The sequence below is a fragment of the Empidonax traillii genome, unplaced genomic scaffold, assembly GCF_003031625.1.
Source record: "Empidonax traillii isolate 1590-97213 ecotype Southwest subspecies unplaced genomic scaffold, ASM303162v1 scaffold217:size1918799, whole genome shotgun sequence".
Classification (NCBI taxonomy): domain Eukaryota; kingdom Metazoa; phylum Chordata; class Aves; order Passeriformes; family Tyrannidae; genus Empidonax; species Empidonax traillii.
Genome location: NW_020955410.1, coordinates 1,774,232 through 1,791,312, shown reverse-complemented (window position 1 = coordinate 1,791,312; position 17,081 = coordinate 1,774,232). Strand labels below are relative to the sequence as shown.

Here is a 17,081-nt window from a genome sequence, read left to right as displayed (position 1 = left end):
GATTCTATATTCTGTTGTATTCCCCACACCCTGTAAAGTTACTGGTTCACTGCTTTCACATCACAGACTTAAAGTCTTGAGGGTCACCTCAGTGCTTCAAAGGAAATATTTAGATTCACTTGAGAATGGATTTTTTTTTTCCATGAAAGTCTAAAAATAAGATAGAAACTTTAAATAATTTTTCAGTCAAAACACATCTTGTTTTCATAATCTTCTCCGTTTCTAGCCAGAGCACCTCATCCACTGTTTCAGGATTTTCAGAGATTCCTAGCGAATAGAAAATGTCAGGTTCTAGGAACAAAGATGGTCTAAGTCGTTGTAACAGACCTTCATTTTGCTTTTTCTCTTCTAAGTATATGAGATAATAATACATGTGAGATACCTCCTCTTTCTCTTTCCTCCCTCTGTAAGTAGGTTTTTTGTTTACCACATTTCAAGAAAAAATCACTAGGAATAGTAAATCCCCCAAATTCGCATTTTCAGTTTATTTTGCTAAGCATGGGAAGCCAACTTTGGAAACAATTGTACCTAAACTGCTGGGAAAAGGAGGAGTTGTCATCCCAGTATTCAAAGCAACAAAGAAAGGCACTTGAGAACCTCTTAAAAGCCAGATTCTCTTTTGAAAGTTTCAAAATCTATAGATATGAAACTGTAGGCCCTTTAATTGAATACTCTGGCAGAAACCCAAAGGAATCAGCATATGTAGACTCCCTTGGCTCACACCAGCTCCCAGTAAGCCTCAGAATCTTAATTTTGTCAGGAAACCTTTGTTCTAGCTGCTGTTAAACCATGGCTGACATTTGTTGCCGTTCTGTCAAATATTTTATGCCAGAGTGTAAAACGTGACATCAGTGAGAGGAACAGGTGTAGCTGGATGAGGAAAAGGTAAATTTAGAGCTAAATTATTTAAATGAATGAAGTTTTCTGAGCCAAAATTAAGCAAATTGTCAAATACTAGTACTGACAAGTAACAAAAATGGTCCAAAATACAAGTGCTTATAAAAATTTTGGAACTTTACTGATCTAAAGCTTCCCTTCCTCTGCAAAGGATTTAATAATCTGCAAGAAATTATGCTTTTTTTTTTTTTTTAATTAGGGAAGTTCAAGTTTAAAAAATATTCCTTATAAGCTATTCTTTTTTATTGTATGGGATACTTATTTCAACAAGGAAAAACTCCACTATTGAGTGCCCTAGTCTCTGTAGCTTACCTGCATTTATTTCCATCTCCCTGAGAAGTTTACTTACATCTCTTTTCCTTAAAAGAACATTTGAAAAGGTAGTAAAATAAGAATCTGTCTATGGTAACCTACTTATATTGATGGTGAATAGTGTTTGTTTTTATCTTGGCACAATTGTAATACCTAAAATAGTTTTTGCCCAGAAGAAAGTGCAAATATTCTATTTTAACATCTTAGATAAGCATTTCTCTCTTAGACTGCTCTATCATTCAGGTTTCTGTGGATATAAAAAAAGGAAATGATAATATGTGAACAATGGCAAAATTCTGTATCTCAATCCTTTTAGTCATGATACAAATCACATACCTACTGTGTCTGTCTAAAGAGACCCAGGGCAAATTTACTATATTGCCAGACATATTATTAAAAGAATCAGTAATTACCTTTAGCCTGATGCAATTGTTCATTTGTTACTCACCTGCAATCTATATCTTTATCTCTGTAAATAAAGATATGAATCTTAGATACTTCAAACCATAAGTAAAGCACAAGAGAGTCTAACATTCTCTGATAATTTTATAAAGATAAGTTTTTTCTGTTGACTCTTAGAAATTAAAAAATGCGCATACACCGTTTAAGTACATGATTAAATATTATTTTTATATTTGGTATAATCTCTAAAAATTTTTGTATTCTGAGTATCATATATAAAAACTTATATGTCTCTTTAAATACAAAAGTTTCTCCATTTAAGTGTGGAAAACAACGAGCAAAATCAGGAGAAAATAAATAATGATTGTTCATTGAAAAATACTAGCTCACAAAAGTTTATAAGTAAAATAAAATTTCAATTAAGGAAAAATTAGGAAATTAATTTTTTAGAAAAGCAAACAACAAAATACACTGTAACAATGTTTTTATCAATTATGTATTAGCTTAGAAAGTAATGAGATATTGATTGAAAATTAGAATTATATATTTGCTATGAATATAGAATAGCACTGTTCTATGAACACAAATACAAACCAACCTCCTTTCTCCAACTACTATTTTTAGTATCTGTTATGCTATTTTTTTTTTTTTTGTATCCAGGTACTTGTATTATGGATTTTGGTATGCCTTAGACATATCAGTTTGGTGTCAAATAAATATGTGGTGAACATATGTCATTTGCAGTTAGACTCTTGGCATTCATTTAAAAAGAGAGACAGAAAGGTCTAAAACTTGTTTATAAGTTACTACCAGCTAGATAGTTACAACCACATAGGCAGTGCTACTCTTCATCCTCTAGTCCCTTTCTTTTCATTCCTCAGTGAGATGAGAGATTGTTCCTTGGGCATTCTGATGATCTGCTATGTAACAAGTGAAACAGCATCATAAAGCTCACTCTTCAGTTATTTCTGCAACTCTAGCTGTCTCTGGAAATTACTTCTCTGAGAAAAGAGCGGATTGATCAACACCCCACCCCAAGAGCCATTTCTGTAATGAAAAACTCAGAATTCTAGTGATAAATAGAATTTTTGGTACAATTCTACTTTACAAACTATTTTTAAAGTGAGTTTGAGTTCTGTTTCAAACAAAAAGTCTATTGTGGTAATATGTGAGATTTCAAAATATAATGTTTTTCTTTAATGCATTTCTAATGGTGATAATTATATTTCATACATGAATAGTACAGGAGGACTTGCTATAGTAGATCAAATACCTTTTGTACTAATTTAAGACAAAATAATGGCTTGCTAGTCTTCCTCATTAGCTATAATACATCAGAACTATGGAAATTACAAGTTCTAGATCTTGTATCACATTTCAGAGCCTCTTACAGAGAAATTCTGAATGGGGTTTTGTGACATCAGTACCTTTGTAGATTTACTTAAGTGTGTGAATTTTTCAGTCTTCTCTAATCAATAATTGATAAGCATCAAGTTGAAATTCTGGACTTACATTGGTGCACTCCAAAAAATGGGGCTGACCAAACTTAACCAAGTTTCTTGCATGCAGCTTCTGTGTAGAGTGCACATAACTCTTTTTTGTCCCAAGGAGAAGTATTCCTTCCTGTGTGGAAAGCAGAGGAGACCATGTCTCAGCCTGTTACAGTTGCATATCAGCACACAGAGCTAGGACTTTACTACTCACAGTGTTGTTAGAAGGAAACCTGTTCTGAAGAACTTGTGTTCTTTCTTATATATATCCTAAAAACACAAATGAAAGCCATTGTGTATTTGCCTTTACGTTTTTAACATTGAAATGGAGGAAAAAAAGAAGTAGAAACGTTTGACATTTTCTAGAACACTTGGGTAAACAGTGTTCCTTTTAGAGAGATAAATAGGTATAGCAGAGAAACATCTAATCAATGGTGTCACAGAGAAGCTGCATAGAGAAAGATCAGTTGTGATTTTTCTAAACACAGAGGATGAGAGATACTCTGTGAAATCATTAAGTAACACAGTCAAAGCGAAAGGAAATAGTATTTTAGGATGGTCTGTTGAACAGTTCATTGCTAAAAGATGTTTTGGGTGCATGGAAGTATGAATGGAATCAATAAGTATCTTGGCAAATTATTGAAAGAAAAGTCTGTTAAGGGCTAGTAGCACAAGGAGACTATAACTTCCCACCTGTGATACACTGCTGGGTACAGAGTCTGGGTGGTACCACTACATGCCAGGCTTGTTCTCACTGTGGATGTGGCAGCAGTCTGTGAGCAGACACACATGGCAGTTGGCACACACCTCGACAGCTGACCCAGCCACAGGTGCATCTGTCCTCGTGCTGTGAGGCATTGTGCTGCAGAGCTTTCTGAGCATTGGAAGGCTCACTCTTTGATATTCTAACTGTGATTTCAGATTTTCTGCAATCACTTTTGCCCTTATTGAATGAGGGCTACTATTGTTAAGTGTTGTTAGCCTTCAGCTTTGATTGATGGTCTGCTTGCTTACTTCTTCAGGGTCTCGTTTTCAGTGTGTGTAGACATACCATTAGGAGTTTGTTAATGTTCACTTGGTCAGATATGCATTTTTCATTAAAATCTGATGTTGAAACAACTCTGAATTTATCAAGGACTTCTTCTAAGACGTTTGTTACACCTCTAATACCCACTTGTGGTATGATACTTTTTCTATTATTGCTTTTGATCCTTTCCCTGGTTGCAATTTCCGCATAAAGATTTAGTCATCATGGATCTTCCACTCAAGTTATAGCTGCAGTTTCATTTTTCAATTTATCATTCTTTATCTTCCTTCTCCTGCTCTGCTCCTTTGTACTTTCCCTAATAATCTGTTGAGATTAGTATGCAGGAATTTTTTTCTTTTTTTTTTTTCTTTTTCTGTCCATTGAATGTTATCATTTGCTTCTGTTGCCTCTTAGTCCTCCAATACTACTTTAAATACATGAATATCCAGCCATATTTGCTGCATCTTCTTAGCTCTTTTTCTAACAATTTTTCTTTGATCTATTGTGTAGGCTCTAGTTTGGACAATTCATTCTCAGGTTTCTTAATCAGTCCACAATCTAGGTGAGAAACAATATATGTAGAGTGGACAATGAGGGAACCAGGGCACTTGAGGGAAAGACGGAAAACCAACCATAAGGTTTTGTGGTTGGTGGTGAAATTTGTGTTGATAGTGAAAGCTATTCAGAACCTACAGTATGAAATGAAATACTGAGAATTTGCATGTCCAAAATGTCTGTGGTGCAATGCAGTATATTTGAAAGGCAAAAGTAGTGTTATTTTTTTAAAAAGTCATTCCTAAATACCAGTATTGCCATTTTGGACAAGTGGATTTCAGAGCACAGAAAACTGTGGAAATAAGGAAATCACATGAGAAGTCAGGAAAACATATTTTACAAACCTCAGAGAATATTTCATGGGTTTACTTCAGTTCATTGGGAAAAAAGTGCCCTTTCGTTCAGTGCTATCACAATACTTAGTATTATGAAACTATAATCCACTCTAATAATAGAAATAATGTTTCTTTGTGTTATTGTTTTATTGATATTCCATGGAAGACCTGTCATGATGTCATCAAGTCACAATGTGTGCATAAGGGGGACCGAGAATAGGAATTTCTAATCTATCTTTAATAATGCCTTTCCCAGTGAAAATTATATTCTTAATCTCACATCTGTCATTTCCTTGGTTTTTTTTTTTCATTCAGAGGGGAGAGGACAAAGGGGCAGGGGTTGGTGTTTTTTCCCTACTTACATGAAGGCTGCTCAAAGGAAATCACAAAGGGTAAAAATAACCTTTCTATACACCACTGAACTGTCAAGTACTGCCCACATTTTTAATATAGAGAACCTGAAGTAATGAAAGGTTTTCAACACCTTTCAGAACCCACAACCCACTTATAAACTCTATTGAGCCAATTAAATTTGAGGGAAATCATACAAGGTAGGAGTTTTGTTTTCCTGAAAATTAAGAGTAGTGTTTCAAGTTTCCTATTGCTATTACTATATTAATTATTACTGAACAGGAAAAGGAGACTTGGATAACTTTGCAAGGAGAAGGAAAAGGTTACTGACTTGTTTCTCATTCTTTTATTGGACCTAGAAGGCATCTTTGAAAAGGTAACAGAAAGATCACAGGAAAGCTGTACTTCACTGAAGTTTTAATTAAAATTTCCTTCCATAGTTCTATGCTTTATATCCAGCAGAGTCTTTTTAAAATACTTTTAATAATCTGTTTATTGAGTATGCTTACAGCAGAATTAAGAAACAATGTAGAAATTCTACTCCACTGAACTATATAGTAAAACTCTTATTACCTTTAATGAAGATAGGATTTTCATGTCAAGTCATATGTCCCAGTGATATCCCTATGTTATTGTTTTCTTACTTTGGGAGGTTAAGGCCGTATGTGCAGATGTAGGAGCAGCAATTCCATGTAACTTAGTCAGGAAAAATCCTTTGTATCAAGAAAGGTCCTTTTTAGGCAAAAGATCTAATAGTGACCCCCTTGCTCACTAGCGTTTGCTACTGAACAGAAAATTCACTGTGTTGATGCCACAGATGTTTTCATAAGCACTGAAAAGAAAACAATATGTGTCTGCTCTTAGAACATTCCTTACCTCAGTATGGAAGAATTGCCTTGTCCATTCAGCTTTACTCAGACTTCTCTGTCTCAGGATAGAGATGTGGAAATATCTTTATGCAGCCCTTGATATCTTGACATGCTCCAGTATACAAAAGGCAGGGACAGAAGTACTCAGATCATAACAAGTCATGCTGGTCAGCGTATGACAGATATTTCAGGACAATAAAGCCCAGGACTTTGACATAGAAACTGAGCCAGAATCCAGCAAATTTATTTATTTACTCATTTACTTACTTATAAAGTCTGGGGGAAACAGTACTTGGAAGAAAAGAAAGACTTCTGTATATCTTTGTAGATTAAGTAAAAAGTAACCATAACCTTAAATTGTATTAAATATAGCTTTAGAGATTTATAATTGCTATATAGATGTTTCCCATGTGGGTAGGTTAAACACGTTGTTTTGTAAGTCTAGAATCTCAGAAATTTTTAGGCACTGACAATATAATACTCCTGTAATAATTCTTCTAGTGATAATATTACAGAGTGAAAACAGGATCTTTTCTCTTGAGTGAAATTTTGTGGCCTTAATACAGCAAAGACTCCAAGAATATGTAAACAGTTATTAATATTATGCTTGTCAGCAGTCCCACCAACATCACTGAAGAGTCTAAAACAGGACAGAATGGTGATTCATCCCTGCACTTTAGAGAAATGCTTTGAAAAACATCATAAATCAACATGAGGGTTCACAAACTTATAGTGAAGTGTGATAAAGTGCTTTACTGAACTAGAACTAGTGTTTTCCAGTATCTTATAAAACCAAACACTGTAAAACATCAAACATTTGACACAAGAATTTTCATATTTGATGTGTTTAACCTTAAGAACATTGGTAACAATCATTTGGACAACTTTGTGAAAGGACTTTTTTTCAACTTTTGAAGATTTGAGGCATTAATTTCTAAAGCATTTTCAGTGGTTACAAAAGAAAGAGGCTGATGGGCTTTGAAGAAAGGCAGTGAGATCTTGAGGTTTTTTCTATATATAAAATGTCGTGGTGACCCAATGTTGACATTCTTTCCAAAAGATGATGGCCTGTCTCCACTTGTTCTTGCTTGTGGGAGCAGAATGGTTCTGTGCAACAAATAATAGCCCTGACTGCCTAGTCATTCCCCTCATAAGGGGGAAAGCTGGAACACGCTGTGACAACCCTTCTGTGCATTCACCCAGGGTTTTTTTCCAAAGAGAAACCCCGTTGCAGAAGGTACAGGGGAAAAGTTCAATATCATGAAGTCAGGATGCAACTACTGGACATCTAGATGAGAGATTTAAAAAATAGTCTCAGGTCCCACAGTGCCTACTCCTTTGCAGCTGAGGAAGCAGAGAAACAAAACTAGGGAAGAATAAATTGCTGTGCTTTTACTCACTTATCAAAGAAATCAACAAGTGTTATTTGACATGAACTAATAACTAATCAAAAAGTCAAAATTAAATCTAAATATCTCAATTTTTTTTAATCACAATTTTTCTGAAAAAAAACATCTTTGCTTGGTAAATAGTTTCCCTCTTTTATGTACTTATATTATTATAGGATAGGAATATGTTCGTGTGTTCTTGAAAACAATCTTTCTACAGTAAAGACTTACTGTGACATGATCATTGGATGAAGACATCTTAAAAAAAAGGAGCTCTGAAGCTTGATTCTACGGCTTGTCCTTTGTCTGTAATTACAAAAGTTCCATCATCTCATAAGGGATTTGTCACATTTCTTGATGAAAATTTGTTGGAAATTTTTCTTTATTTATCTCTAGCATTAAAATATAAGAGTAGTTTACTTCAGAGATATGTGGTGAAATGTATATTGTTTTCAATCTCGCACTTGCTTTCGGTAAGTTACAACAAAAGTTTTTGATGACAAAGTACTTTGTCAGTTATTTGTATGATTATCCATTTGTCTGGTTGTCCTTTCTTCTTCAAACCAAATCACACAAATTCTTCCCAGAAATAATCATAGCAAACCTAATCCAAATTACCATGCTTAAGCAACTAATAAAATCACTAAGTAACACTGTTGACACCTCCTGTGACAATCCTGAGATATTGTTTGACTAAATTACTAATTAAATACATTACAACTAACATCACCATTTCCTAGACATTCAGAAATATTTAGAAATTCGAATACCTCAGAGTTTTTGAAGTGAGTTCCATTCTATCTTAAGCTATGCTTGTATGGAAATTAAGATTTTATTTTGCTAACTTTCAGTGGGAATTGCCTAGTGACAGAAATTAGCACTGCTGTAAAAATTGAACATTTGTACAGAACAATATTACCCATTGTAACTTCTTTATTAACACTTGTTGAAGTGTTACTTCACTCTTTAAAACCTATTTTGTTCAAAATCGTAAAAGATCATTCCTTTTATACATGTGGACTGTCATTCTAATACAGTTTGCTTTTCATGGATATTTTTCCCCTCCTTTTTTTAATGTAGAATACCTTTTGATACCTTTAGAGTTTTCACTGAGACTGGATCTTTAGAGTTCTGAAAACAAGAAATTGGGAACTAATTATTCTTATTCAAATAATAAATGAGATGTGAAATGAGCTTCATGCTGGATGAATTCCCTGGAGAGTGTTTAATAATAGCTTATGAAGTTTGCAGAATTACAGCTGGCAAATTAATTTAAGTGGTCAATGTTTAACCACAGGTGCAGAGAGTCTATATTCTATATTGAGGCACTAACTCATAAATTGGTCTTACTTTCAGTTTTAAGTCTATACCTACAACTTTGTGTTGGTAACAAGTTAATGCTATATGCCAAAGCATCACACTCCCTAGGTACATAAATAAATTAAAAAATTATTTTGGGTGGGGACATTTTACCCAATACAATCCCAATCATCATCTTAACAGTACAGAGGTATTCTGAATTCAATTACCCCTATAGAACTGTGTCCTGCCGCTTCTAGCTTTGGATAATTTTAATATCTTTATAACACATTCCTGCCTAAGTTCCATGAGTGTAACTTTCTCAAGGGAAGACAATTAGTGTAGTTTTGAGGGTACTTGGGTCTGTCTCAGTAATAATTCTGTAAGAAATAAAAGCCTCTTGGTCTGAATTTAAATAATAAGCAATCAATTATTAGTAGTTAATCTTTCATGCTTTGAAAACAAAAGTTATATATGAACTGCTGTGTGATCGCCAGTGAAAATTACACTGGAAGGAGTAATTTTGAAATAATAAATTTTTGTGCATGGCATTTCCAAATAGTAGATGTCTTGGCTTGTCCTGTTTCTAATAATTTTATTAATATTGGTACCAGTAATGTAGCATTGCTGCCATTTTAATCCAAACAGGAAACAAAAGACCATGGTAATATTGTAAAGTATATTTCTGGGTATTCTGTGGTAAAAATAAGAATTCCATACTTAGATGAGAGCAGTAAGAAGCAATTGTGTCATTTACTGTTGTCATTCACGTTAGATATATTTTATACTAAAATAACCTATCTTCAGCATATTTACAGTAGGGGACATATGCCTGTCTTCTTTAAACATATTTATTTTATCTAATGGACATCATGTATAAATGATGTGTCATCGTTTTTATTTACTCTAGTGTTGTCAGCATCAGTAATAAATCTACTATTCACATGCAATTTTGGAATAGCAGAAAAAGTGCAAATAAGTAAACTGAAATTAAAAAAATATTAGAACTGTCAGTACTGTGAAGCATGACTGCCATGTTTTTTCCACTATTTATCTTTATTCCTGGATAGGAATTTTCTGTTGAACTGAGGAACAAACTGTGAAAAATACATTAGAAATTTTATGCAGCATTTCAGAATATTCAGGAAGCTTGAATGTATGTGTATAGCATGTGGCAGAAGTATTTTAAAAAATAGCAAAGAAATAACTTTAACATTTGAACTCCATTGGATCAGCAAAAGCATCCATTTTCTTTTTTCAAACTGCATGGTTCAAGAAGGCATTTTTATTTTTATCAATAGATATTTATTAATTAATTAAAATAAGAAAATTCTTAGTAAATCTTTCCCTAATCACCTGCTTGGATATTTACCATTCAGCAACAATCAGAAGAAAAGAGGCTTATTTAGTATTTCAAAGAGTATTTCACGAACACTAACCTCTTCCATTCCTTAGCAGTAGACAATAACGAGAAAGTGAACAAATAGAGCATTGACAACTCTAATGAAATAGTAGAAAATTTATATTTAAAATGTTCCATAGCTCTTCTCTAAACTGCTCAATTGTTTTCATCACACTGGTATTTGTGTAAGAGTCTATAATTTATTCAAATGAATGTTACTGTATTTAAGCATGATTAATGTTATTGCAATAAGAACCAAAAGGAGCTAATCATAATATGCCATTTATGATAATGTCTTGCCATCATTTTATATCACAATGGTGTTTCAGTGAATTTACACCATTGTGAAGCCAATCATTCTGTTACAGTTCACTGTGATTAATGTAACCACCAGTGAAAGCTGATAATAATTAACCTCTTTCATAAAGTGTCTCTAAATAGAATATATCCCCTAGAATAAATTTAATTTCATTTTAAGTGTGAAACATGGCAAATGACTCCTCTATCAATTCATGTTAAATATTTAATGAGTAATGGAAGTCTACTATCCACTGAAAAATGCTTTTGTAATTCTTATTCCCCTAGATCTTGGTGGAAGGTACTGTAGGCGATGGTTTCACTGGAGACATTGGACTTGACGACATGTCTTTTCTAGGCTGTACTCTTTACAATGGTAAGAGCTGAAGTCTACAACTCCTAGCTGTGAGCTGATTCATTGCTGTTATTTCTAAATATTGCTACTAGAAAAGCAAAACCCAGATCAAACTCATGCTTGATAAGGAAATCAGACTTGTTTCCCTGCTTCCCTCATATCCAGGCATCAGCACAAAAATAGTTGCTGCTGTGCAAGTGAGGCCCAAAACAGATCCTCAGTGAGAAATGTGCAGCTTCCAAACTCTGTGAGATCTTTATTCCTAAAAGGAAAAAAAAATTAACCATGTGTAAAAAAACTAAACTTTCATTCAGCCTGTTCAGTTTGATACAACCTCCCACCACCCCTCAATAATTCTTAATGTATTCACTGTCAATTGCTCTCACGATAGCACACAAATAGTTCAGTTGATAGAGCAACCTGTCCTCAGAAATCATTGTTACCAAGTCTAGTACAATGTCTACAGAGTTGTAAAATATTATACCTCAAAATACATGTACTTCAAGACACCAGACATAAATCCTTCATTGCAGAAGGAATTTTAAGAGGACTGCTGTTAGCTGCAACAGGCATTACAGGGTTATGTGTGGTATGGCAGTTGATGTAAAGTCATGGTAGGGCTGTTCAACAGCAAACAACTCAGACCAGTGTCGAAATATAAGCATCCTAGCACTAACTCTAAAACACCCTAGTGTAGATGCATTTTTGCTACTCCAGAAATTTCTTTTTGATATAACTATGTATACTAGGAATAAGAAGTGCGCACGGTATTTCTTTTGCAGATAATTATCCCACTTTTTAGCAAATTTATACAACACAACATTTATTATAACGTTTTGAATATAAAGGGTTTTTTTTTACTGAGTTAATGTACAATGCCTTATATCTGAGGAAGAATGTCTTGAAAGAACAAATCAGAAAATTCCTAAATATTTTCAAATGAGTTATGAAAGAAAATTTTCATAGAATACGCTGAATTGGACAGAACACACAAGGATCATCAAAGTCCAGTCCTTAGCCCTGCACAGGACCCTCCCCAAGAGTCACACCATGTGTCTGAGAGTGTTGGCCAAATGCTTCTTGAACTCTGTCAGGCTTGGTTTTGTGACCACTTCCCTGGGGAGCCTGTTCCAGTGCCCAACCACCCTCTGGGTGAAGAACCTTTTTCTAACAATCAACCTAAACCTCCCCTGACACAGTGTCAGGCCATTCCCTCAGGTCCTGTCACTGGTCACCACAGAGAAGAGATCAGTGCTTGCCCCTCCTCTTCCTCTCATGAGAAAATAGTAGATTGCAATGGTCTCCCCTTCTCCAGGCTGAACAGGCCAAGTGACCTCAGCCGCTCCTCATACGGCTTCCACTCAAGGCCTTTCACCATCTTCATTGCCCTCCTTTGGACACTCTCCAGTAACCTAATATCTTATTTATAATGCTGTGCCCAAAACTGCACACAGTTGCTCCAGGTGAGGCTGCACCAGTGGGTAATAGAACAGGACAATTACTCCCTTACCCAGTTGACAATGCTTTGCCTCATGCCCCCAAGGGTCATGGTCGGCCCTCCTGGCTGCCAGGGCACTGCTGACTCATATTTAAGTTGCCATCAAGCAGGACCCCCAGATCCCTTTCCATGGCACTGCTTTCCAGCATCCCATTCCCCAGTCTGTACATATATCCAGGGTTACCCCATCCCAGGGGCAGAATCCAGCACTTCCCCTTGTTAAACTTCCTATGGTTGGTGATTGTCCAGTCCTCTAATTTGTCAAGGTGTCTCTGTGGGGCCTCCCTACCTTCAAAAAAGTCAACAGCTCCTCCCAGCTTTGTGTCATTTACAGACTTGCTTAGTATCCCTTCCAGTCCTGCATCCAAGAGATTTATGAAGATGCTGAAGAGCACAGGGCCTAAGATGGAGCCCTGCAGAACCCTTCTAGTGTCAAGTCTCCAGTGTGATGTTACCCTATTTACTATTACCCTCCGTGCTCCACCCATGAGCCATTTGCTTACCCAGTCCATGATGTGTTTATCCAGCTGTGTGCTGGACATTATGTCCAGAAGGATACTGTGAGAGAGAGCAAATCGAATGAGAAATTTGGAAAGCATAGAGGGTCAGAGTTTCAAAGTTCATAAATAAGAAAAAAAAGTTCATTTTTTATGGAAAGATAAAAAAAAAAACTAAAGTAATGTGGTGGGCAGGAATCAGGGTTTGTGTTCTGTATATTTTAAAAATATTTTTAGTTTTGGAGCAATTTTTGAGGCACTCCAGGGTCCTGCCTTTATTTTATTTCCTCCATGCCATAAACATATCCCAACAACCAAAAAACAGTCAAAGAGACTGTGGGAAAAGTCTGAAAAAATAGACAACAAATACAGCATATTCCACCATATTTAACACAAGTTAAATAAGGCTGAAAAAGCAGGGTTTCCATATCCCTTCACCCTAGAATTAATTACTAGCTACCCAGTTGCTCTTGTTCCACTTTAAATAACCAAAATATTGACCAGGAAGAGATGGGCTTGATAGCTTGGTGGTAAAGTCCCTCAAAAGTAATATGAAAGATGTTGAATTTTGAGCATACCCCTTCAATACATTATTTGAATGCCCTAACCAAAGATTTTTCAATGATGCTTTTTCTGGACAATGGTATTTCATAAACCTCAAAAAATTAATTGTTTCAGAATAGAGAAAGTGTCAGATCTTCCTTTCTCCTCAGGTGTAGTAAAGGTTACGGTACTTCAGATTTCTTCTCCCATTCTGGTGGATTAGTAGACTTGAATGTGGCATTTATATTTAAAATTTTTTGACCAATAAGGTCTTTGCTATTATTATGAGCTCTAGATAAATATATTAATTCATACAATTCTTCCTTCAGAAGGATCCTTTCCCTAAGTCTTTTGTTTGAATCTTAGGATATTATGGGAGTACCATTCATCTGATTGGAGTGTAATTTATTTGTCATAGATTTGCTTTCTACCTTCTGAAATAGAGATGGCTCCTGTTTGTGGGTAATTTATTATCATTCTTAGTGCTCCAGGCTTCAGGAAAAAAAAAACCAAAACAAACTCAAACCGGAAAAACCCTCCTTACTGTCCCAGACACATTTAATATAAAAAGTCTTCACATGTACTTTTTAATTAACTCAGGTGTATTGCTCAGGTGCATTGTGCACTACAGCTTATAATTTCATTAGAGATTAAATTTTAAAAAGGAGTTTTATAATGAAAATTCCTTTTATGGACAGTAATAGCAAAGGCTTTTAAGAAATGAGAGTAAGCCTGAAGAAAGGTGCATAGTAGAGTATAAGAGGAAAAGAAAAGAAAATTGATTTGAAAGAAGTGGTAATGAGTTTGAATGAAGCATAAAGGAGACGGTGGAACAAGGTGATGACCTCAGAATAATTTCTTTAATGAGAAAAGAATTTTTTTTCAGTGATGAATTTATAAGGTAAGAAGGTTACATAGTAATTTCCACAGTCAGTTGTAGTAATCGAAGTGTTAAAAAAAACCCATTATCATCAGAATAATCTGTTAGCCTTGGTTCACAGGGAAAATAAGTTTCTGTGATTGTTTTTCAGTTTTGGAGGCATCAAGTTTTTGAAATGACTCACTCAGTTAATCCAAATTTGAAAGACAGGTGAAAGGTGTAAATAAACCCCTGCAAGTATCGAAAACTGTATGGATCGCAGTTGGCTGGCATGGCAAAACTAGTGCTTTCCACTGAGGAAATGTTCAATTTAGCTCCTGCTGAGCAGCATTTAAGTCATTCAACTTGACTGTCCAGGCATGTTTCCAGTAAATCTATACCCTTGTCAAAGGGTGGGAGTGGCAATCATTATGAAGCTAGAACGCCTTCATCCAGGCATTTAATAGTCTGTTGCTTTCTTTTTCAAAGGAAGCTTGCCCACTATCTCTACACCTACTTCAGGAACTTCAGTTCCTGCCACACTCCCCATGAACAACTGCACAGAGAAGGAGTTTGTCTGTAGAGCCTCTGGCCGCTGCATCCAAATGACCCAGAAGTGTGATTTTAGACCTGACTGCTCCGATAAGTCTGATGAATCAGATTGTGGTGAGTGTATGAAATCTTGTACTTTGTTGTCTTAATAGTTTCTGGCTGATAAACACATTGCTTTAGCTGCTATGTGTTTACCTTTGGAATTTGGTATTAGCATCAAGATGCTATTTTTAATATTATTTTCCCCAGAAAAAATAATAACATTTTGCTCTTAACATGGGAATTTAAGATGTTATGCACTTTCTGCCTTATGATTCAGACTTGACATTTCAAGTAGTTAGTGAAATGTGACAGGGGAAAGAACCCTCAGTTCTATAATGATCGGTAGCTGTACATGACAATTTTAAGTCAACATTGTTTCTTAAAATGTTCACTAGTCCAGACTGGAAGAGAGAGTAGGTTTACTGTCTCGTGTTTCGGATGGACATCTAGGAGAGTGGGATGCACTTCTTACCTACTTTAATAAATATGGGGTTTGTTTTCTTGTTAAGGTTTTGGGGTTTTTTTTGGTGGTGGTTGTTGTTGTTTTTTCGTTTTTTGTTTTTGTTTTCATACGAAGTAGTTGCAGCAGCATCAATGATTATGAAATTCAGCCTATTCCACACAGAAGTGAGTTACAGCCTGTAAAGCTCTGGTAGTGAGATGGGAACATTGAAAGTGAGACAATGGACAAGGTCCCCATATGTTGTCCATAAAGGTCTAAGACAGTTGTTGATTGCTTCTGAGCTGCAGCAGTTCACATTAAAGCATTTTAGAAGAAGCTGTTAACGACTTTCTTTTGCCTCAAAGCATAGTACTTGAAAGTACTACTTTACGGAAGCCGATTAATGAGGGGGGACAAACATCAGAGAGTGACCTCATCAACCTTTGCAAGCAAAACTATGGTCACCGAAGATCAAAACTCTGAATTCATTACCCTTTGTGTGGGGAACTCAATTACCTATCTCAGGGCTGAAGGCTCAGTGAGAAGTAACTCTGAACTCGCTATGTCTATTTCTTATGTGGGAATAACTGGAAGAAATGAATCTGATGTATAAATATCACTGGCTAGTTTCCTGTAGTGGGAAAAAACACTAATCATTGAAATGTTGCCCTGCAAAATAAAGCAGACCCCTCTGAATAGAACTTTTATTTTTCCCCTCAGAAATTTGCATTATCTTACAAAGCATCCTTTCCTTCTGAGCAAGATAAATACTGTGTAGAATTAACCTTTACATATTGGCTTTGTGTGACCTCTACCATCACTAAGATGGCAATTAATCATTCAAATGACAATACTGGAATAGGAGTTAAGTATGTCCTGACTGAAATTGAAAAATATTCTAAGGAAGGTGTTATCTTTATCAGAGGCACTTGAAACATAATGTTTACAAAGCACCTTTAAAAGGGGCATAAACTCTTAATGCTGTACCACTCCTCATTTTCAGGAAACATCACAAATCTTTATATGGGCACCTCCTGAGATCACACTGGCTTCAGTTTGCTTCCTTACTGAGGATATACAATCTTTAAATCAAAACTCTCTCGCTCCTTAGTCTACCATTTTTACCCTCCAAGGAAAGAAACATCAGGCACATTCTCCTAACAAACTATGATTTCTTGATGAAGCATTAAAACTTCATGGGTTAAAATAAATTCTCATTTACCTTGCATAATTCCCACAGTGGTCACTTAGACTTCAGTATAATAACCTGTTCCAAAGTTCTGGAGAGTGACTAGACTCAACTTGAATCATGTAGACAAAGTTTCTGTAAAATACTCAGTAAGAGTATTCATAGCAGAAATGGAAAATATGTGGCTTTTTTTTCCTCTAAGGAAGGTCAGTAGCAGCTCACTTTTCTTACCCAGTTGTTCCAGAACCAAAACCTCAGTGATTGGCAGCTGCATATTTACTTAATAAGATAACAATTCAGTATTTGACACCAGTACCAAATAGCTGTCTGAATATTGGGGGTTTTTTTTAGAGTTTTGGTCATGGACTTTGTGCACAATGCACAATGATTTGCTAATGTCATCAGTTTACCGGACTGAAGAAAGAACCCCACAGCAGCTCACAGATTTGCAGCTGATGAATTTTACACTCCTTTCCACAT

At 35.4% G+C, this 17,081-nt stretch overlaps 1 protein-coding gene across 1 annotated transcript in view; it reads left to right on the top strand.

Moving 5' to 3' along the window:
• The window catches only part of MALRD1 (MAM and LDL receptor class A domain containing 1), a gene marked incomplete at its 5' end in the record, with an annotated part of 241,799 nt that overhangs the window by 61,159 nt on the left and 163,559 nt on the right, over positions 1 to 17,081 (top strand). The window contains 2 exons of the mRNA XM_027887586.1: positions 10,913 to 11,000; positions 14,866 to 15,042. Of these exons, the coding sequence (XP_027743387.1) occupies positions 10,913 to 11,000; positions 14,866 to 15,042 (265 nt within the window). The remainder of the gene's footprint in view (positions 1 to 10,912; positions 11,001 to 14,865; positions 15,043 to 17,081) is intronic.